This window comes from Pithys albifrons, chromosome 12, assembly GCF_047495875.1.
Source record: "Pithys albifrons albifrons isolate INPA30051 chromosome 12, PitAlb_v1, whole genome shotgun sequence".
Classification (NCBI taxonomy): domain Eukaryota; kingdom Metazoa; phylum Chordata; class Aves; order Passeriformes; family Thamnophilidae; genus Pithys; species Pithys albifrons.
In genome coordinates, this window is record NC_092469.1 from 13,124,658 (window position 1) to 13,131,061 (window position 6,404).

At 61.5% G+C, this 6,404-nt stretch overlaps 2 protein-coding genes across 2 annotated transcripts in view; one reads left to right on the plus strand and one right to left on the minus strand.

The window, feature by feature from the left end:
* Window positions 1-843, plus strand: part of NECAB2 (N-terminal EF-hand calcium binding protein 2) — a 78,771-nt gene extending 77,928 nt beyond the window's left edge. Inside the window, exon 13 of the mRNA XM_071567383.1 lies at window positions 14-843. Coding sequence (XP_071423484.1) covers window positions 14-42 — 29 coding nt within the window. The 3' untranslated portion in view covers window positions 43-843. The remainder of the gene's footprint in view (window positions 1-13) is intronic.
* SLC38A8 (solute carrier family 38 member 8) lies at window positions 829-5,515 on the minus strand. The gene is made up of 10 exons (XM_071567382.1): window positions 5,321-5,515; window positions 4,655-4,853; window positions 4,298-4,451; window positions 4,051-4,155; window positions 3,673-3,730; window positions 3,291-3,405; window positions 3,011-3,161; window positions 2,725-2,924; window positions 2,505-2,559; window positions 829-1,037 (listed from the first exon to the last, which is right to left on the minus strand). Exons 1-10 carry the CDS (start codon window positions 5,513-5,515, stop codon window positions 941-943), a joined length of 1,329 nt encoding a protein of 442 aa, XP_071423483.1. The 3' UTR covers window positions 829-940.
* Between the last annotated feature and the right edge of the window lie 889 nt (window positions 5,516-6,404).

A 6,404-nucleotide genomic window follows, 5' to 3' on the forward strand; every position in this document is an offset into this window, starting at 1 on the left:
CATTCCCCTGCAGCTGCCTGGTGCACCCTGAGCCGAGACTGACCATCGGTGCTGGGGGAGGCCACCAGCACCTGTCCCCTCTGCAGGGTGGCTGTGACCCCCTGCATGGCCAGGGAGTGGAAGATGTCGGTGTGACCTGACTGGAGTGAAGGAAACCCCCATGTGTGTCCCCACCGCCCCATAGAGCCCTCCCCCAACTACCCCATCACCTGGGTCATCTCTCCCTGACATGAGCTGGTCCCTGGGAAGTGAAGGTTTGCCAGGCAGGGGCTTGCAGGGTTTGGGGAGGGGAACATCTCCCAGACATAGGCAGGCAGGGAGTGGGGGTGGCAGGGGGCAGGCAGCCAGGCATTGGGAAGCAGGGGTGGGACTGGGAGGCTGGAGACTTCCCTGAAAGCAGGGGGTAGGTTGGGAGTCTGTGCTAGTCCCCAGGGCCACCCAGGGAAGGGGATAGGGGAGCTGAGGCTGTGCCTGACCCAGTGTGTGTGCCTGCAGGGAGTGGGACCCATGCACCCGGGGGGAGTCAAGGTGGTGGCAAAAGTGGTGTGGGGAGTATCTCCGCTCCCAAGGCATCCCTTAGTCTTTTTGGGGTGTGCGGGGTCCCAAAGGGTTTCCTTGTGCAGTTGAAGCTGGTGCCTTGCAGGTGTGAGGGTGGTTGCCTCCCCCACCCCCTTCTTGGGGTCTGTACTTCTGTCTGTGTGTCTGTTTGTCTGTGCCCATCCTGCACCCACCCCACTGTGCGTGGGGGTCCCTTGGGGTGTGTGGCACAGGACCCTCATTGATACCCTGTTCTGTCTTTATTAGTCACTGTACAATGGGGACGGTGATGCCAAATAAAATCGAGATGGGATCCAGTGGTGTGATTGTGTTCAGGGCATCTGTCCAGGGCGGGATGGTAGGGGGGGTTATGGTGGGAGTCACACTGGAGGTCTGTGCCCCCTCATTGCAGCAGCCCCAGCACGGCCAGGGCAGCGCTCTGCCCACAGACAAAGGCACCGCCAAGAACGGAGAGGACACCCCAGGCGATGAGAGCAACCCTGCAGCGACACAAGCACAGGGACACTGGGGCAGAGCTGACCCCCAGTAATGGGGGACCCCCTGTGCCCCAGTCCCCCTGGGTGTGGGGCTCTCTGCAGGGTCTCTGCCTCCTCCAACATGTTCCTCTGCATCATTCCCAGTGGATGGATGAAGAGCCCAGCAGCTGCTCTGCCTCAACCCCAGAGTGCACTGCAACAACACACACAAAACTTGGTCAAAAGCCTTGCATATGTCACTAGGAGATCATTCCCAGTTCTGCCAGTGCCCCGTGGCCCCACTGAGGGAGCACAGACCTACATCCACCCACACTGTGTTCAGGCACAGCCACTCCCAGACACCCCCAGCCCCATCCTAATGCCACATGCTTCTACCCCGTCTCCTCGCTGGCTCCATCCACAGTCCTGCAATCCATCAGTCTGTATCTCCCTGTTTCCCCTGTCCCCAGACACACAGCCCCCCACCTCCACTGTATACTAAGCCTCTGGGATACAGCACTCACCCCCAGCACTGCTGCTGCTCCATCGTGGGGTCATCAGCACGGTGCTCCTTCTCGAACTGCCCCAGGCAGGCCGGGACTGTCCCCTCACAGTCTTCATTGTTCCAGCTTGTGTTGTTCCCCTCTCTTTGTGATGGGCTCATGCTCTGACAGGTATCCCCCGCAGACCTCTCCAAGCCCTTGTCACCCACCTGAGTGCCCCTGCTCACCTCCAGCCTTGGTCTCTCCAGCCCTTTGACACCTTTGGGGGCATCCTTCCCTTTTGCCCAGATAGCCACGGACCCTTCAGGACACCCTCTTGACCAGGACTCCATGGTCATTGGGTGCTCCCTCCACTCACCATGGGTGACAGGACTTAAGCATACACTTAACCCAAAACTTGACAGCACCATGTCAGGTCCACCTGACATGGACTCCTGCTGTGCCCCAGCCTCTCCATATGGGAGCAGTGATGGCGACACACTGCCCTGGCACAACAGACACTGAACAGCTGATGGCTGGCTGCCGTAGGGCACCATGCTTCTCTGCCCTCCAACCTGCCCCCTACCCCAGCCCCCCACCAATGGCCACAGTGCCACCAAACCCCACAGTTCTTTTCCCCCTCCAATTACTCTGGTACCTGGGCACTTCCCTGATGCCTGGGCACAGTCCTGATATTTGGGTACACCCCAGATACCCAGACACAACCCCAATGCCCAGGAACAATTTTGCTGGCTGGGCACGCCCCTTGGTATCCAGGCACATCCCTGGTGTCAGACACCTCCCTAATGACTGGGCACATTCCTGATACTCAGACACAGCCCCAGTACAGTACTTCCCTCTATACCCAAATTCCCCTCTTGCTGGGTTTCCACCTTGGCCAGGGTGACCCCCAGGGATCTGCCTGGGCCCTGGTTCATGGCAAGCCATGCCACAGCCTGCCCCTGCCCTTCCCTTGCCCCCCACCACAGCCGAACACGCAGACACTCACCTTTTGCGTGGTCCGAGGCTGCGGGTCCCAGTCATGCACACCAGGCATAGCCCTGCTGTCGGTGCAGAAGCTCAGCCCCCCTTGTCACAACTCCTCTCACCCAGCCCACTGTGGCATTTCCTGCATCCCCAAAATTGAGCCAGGATGGGGCACCTACCACCACAGCAATGCTCTTGGCACTCACAACTCCCATCCCCTCCCTCCCACTGCCTATTCTTGCCTGGGAAGATGAAAATGAAGAAGGCGCTGATGCCCCCAATGAGTTCGATGACCTTTCCAATGTCAGGGACAAACAGGGCGATGGCGAGGGTGGCAGCCATCCAGGTGACTGTCAGTGCCACTCGGCTCTGCCGCTCGTGTGCCTCAGACACCACCGCGGCCCCGCGTTTGGGTGTTGTCCACAAGTCCTTCACCACCGATCTGCAGGAGGGGATCAGGGGATTGTGGCACCAAGGGGAGCTGCACTGGCTGGGGGGGGACACCCAGTTCGTCACCACCCCCCTCACCTGCCCAGCAGCACCACGATGGGGTAAATGGTGACAATGGAGACACCAAAGAGCAGGCGGGCAACGATGACAACTGGATCATTCCCTGGGTAGGACATCAGGACATCAGACGCCACGGCCTCACCGAAGGTCAGGTAGCCATAGAGCCCTGCTGACAGGGAGGCAGGGGTGGGTGGCTGTGTGGTGGGCAGGACACAGGAGCCCTGAGGAGGAAGGTGAGTCATGGGGACAGGGGACCTCCAGGGCAAGGAGGGGGTGAAGGGTTTGGTGCTGGGGTTACCAGTGAGGGAGTAGATGAGCAGGCAGATGAGCATGGAGAGCACAGAGACAGTGACCCAGTGGGAGAAGCTCTGGTTGCGCATACTGCTGTAGATGGCCACACATGCCTCGTGGCACTGCAAGGCAAGGGGGGATGGCACTGGGGCTCCATGCAGGGACAACCTCCACCCCCAGTATCCTCCCTCCCACCTATGGGTGCCCTGTCCTACTCTGTCACATTCCCAGGGACTTGTGTCCTGCCCCGCAGTCACCTCTGGTGACAGCCACAGGTCCCCTTCCCTGCAACCTCCCCTTCAAGGGATGGCATCCCCATGGTCTGGGATGCTGTGGGAGGTTGCCAGCACTGCTTGGCAGCTGGGAGCAGGAGTGCCAGGGTGTCCTACCTGGAAACCAAAGCAGATGGTGGGAATGACACTGAAGACAGAGGCCCAGGAAGAGGACCTGTGGCATGTGGGGAGAAAGCACAGAGTGAAGGGTGTGAGGCTCACAAAAGCAGAAGAAACCTCAGTGGCATAAACTGTGCAGCCTGGATGACAGCAAGGGAACCTCCTGCACAGTGATTTTGGAAGCAAGGGGGCTTGCTGGGATGAAAGATGGGGCTGGGAGCTGCCATTCACCTACCACTACTGTGTGTTGGCCTCAGCTCAGACCCACACACACAAGGCCCAGGGCCATCCCTGCCCTATCTCCAGCCCTGCCCTGTGCCACTACTGATGCCATGGAGGTCAGGGCAGGAGGGACACGGGCCTGATCCTGCCTACCTGGAGGGCTGGGGTCGCTTGGTCAAGCTCAGGTCCTCTTCCTGCAGGTAGTATTTCAGGATGATGACCAGAGTGAGGTAGCAGGCGGCCAGTGTGCCCAGGATGCTGCCAGGGCATGGGAGAGTGTCAGCACACAGCTGGGAGAAAGGGAAGTGGGGGTCCCGTGGCCCCATAGGTTCCCAGGCAGGGTCACCTGGGGTATAGGGTACCCACGGGTGAGCCACCGCAAGGATAGCCCAGGTGGTACCTGGAGTACTTCTGGAAACCAATCTCCCTGGGGACAGAGAGCGGGAAAATGACCAGGACACAGAGAGCTGAGAGGGTGAAGCGCTGATCCACATACCAGGGGGGCAGCTGGGGAGCCCCGCTCAGTGTGCCATTGGGGTACAGGGAGTCACACACTGTGGGGGACAATGAGGGGTCAGCTGGGCCCTGAAATATGGTCCAAGGGGGCTGGCAGCATCACACAATGGCAGGACCAGGGAGCCCCACATCCTCAGAATTTCCAGGAAAACCTGAAACTGAGCCTAGCCCACCTTCTCCTCATTCCCCAAAGCTGCCAGCCCCAAGCAAGCCCCAAACACGGTGGAGGAAAATAACTCACGTTTCTCCAGCTGGTCACCCACCACCCTCAGGAGGGCCACGGAGATCATGAAGAGGTTGAGCAGGAAGCACACCTCACAGAGCTTCCCCACCGCCGTCCCGCACACCGCCCGGACAACCCCCTGGTAGGTGGGCTGGGCACTGAGAGCCGCCGCGTAGCCCAGCACCGCCAGCCCGCTCACCAGGAAGACCAGCGAGCCCTGCGGGGACAGGACCATCAAGAAACACCACACCGACCCTCAGTCACCCCCAGGCCCAGGGGGGACCCCGCGGGACCACAGCTAGGGACCAGGTCACCTGCCAGATTGCCTCGTGGTCCCGGGTAACACAGGTCAGCAAAAGGATGGAGACAGCCCCGTGGGATACTTTGGGTTTAGATTTGGGGTTTTGGGGCACGTATGGGAGCAGACACCAATTTCATGTTAGGTTGAGCCATAAGATAGCTACAAGTGTGACTTCAGCAGCAAAGAACATCCCTAAGGCGACACCGTCCCCGGAGTCGGGACGGGGAATGCTGTGCGAACGGGGATCCCCGCCAGCTCCCCGAACACCAGAGCAGGTGAACCTCCCGCTCCGCCCCCTCCCCAGACCGGCACCCCTCGGCTCCCTCTGGGGCTGCCGCTGCCGCAGCCCTTCGGCTCGAGTACCCCCGCCAGTGTCCCCTTACCAGCTCCACCAGGAGGGCGGGGACCGCCCCGCCGGCTCTGCCGAACGCCCAGGGAAAGCTCAGCAGCCCCGCGCCCAGCGCAGACTTGAGAAGGATGAAGACGGCGCCGGCGGAGGAGAGCCCAGGGGAGGAGAGCGCGGCGGAGCCCCCCGGCGCCGGCAGCAGGGGCCGGCCCTCGCCCGCCGCCCGCTCCATCCCGCAGGACTCTGTCCGGGCAGCGCAGCCGCCTCCGCCGGGCCCCGCGGGGGCGGGCGCGGGGAGCGCAGGGGCTGCGCGGACCCCCCGCCCCGCGGGCAGTGGGGAGGGGGCGCCGGGGGACGGGCAGGAGCCGGCCGTGGGAACCCCTTCCCAGGAGCTCACCCATGGAAAGCCCCTTCTTGCTCCCGCCCCGGTGCGAGAAGCGGGCGTCGTCCCGGAACTCCCGTGAACAGCAGGATTCACGCATCTCCCTGTCTCGGGAACCGCATCCCGCTGTCCATTGACATCCCCCCCGTCTCAAAGAGCTCGTACAGACCCCCAGCAGCTCCTAGCGCAGGGCTGGGCAGGCAGCCTGGGAGGGCCCCACTCCGGCTGCGTTCTCCCCATCCATGAAATTCACTCCACAGGGATAGGGCCTCCCTCTTCTTCCTGTGTTCACCCCATCCACGAAATTCCCACCACGGGGCATTTTAGAGCACCTGGGAAGGGTGGGGGAAGGCAGCTGCATTGTGTCCTTCAGGTGGTTGGGCTGGTGGCAGCTTCATCACTCGATGGGTGCAGGATGATCCCAGTACCCCTCCATGTCTCTGCAGCAGCTAAAAGCCCACTGGTGCTTTTCTGCACTGGGAGACATTGGAGAGGAGCCATCCCATCCCACCCCACACCTTGCTCCACGTAAGGGAAGGGGGCACTGGGATAACACGAGAGAGTGACTGATGCTGAAGGGCACCTGCACAGAGGATGCTGCACCTCACAGGGATGAGGGACCCATCCCCAACACGAGGGCACATGCAGCAGCTCTGTGCTGCTCCCAGCACCTGCCAGTGCCCCAGGCTCAGCACACAGACCCTGGCTGACAGCCTCTAATACATTTTTGATTTTCCAA

Bases quoted from the DNA above. Each gene is read 5' to 3' on its own strand.
- SLC38A8 (XM_071567382.1), bottom strand. From the start codon at position 5,515: ATGGAGCGGGCGGCGGGCGAGGGCCGGCCCCTGCTGCCGGCGCCGGGG. The intron at 4,156-4,297 runs GTACCACCTGGG...ATGCCCTGGCAG, and splicing joins GGTTTCCAGAAGTACTCCAG to CATCCTGGGCACACTGGCCG. The intron at 3,162-3,290 runs GTAACCCCAGCA...CCTCCCTGTCAG, and splicing joins GCTCATCTACTCCCTCACTG to CAGGGCTCTATGGCTACCTG.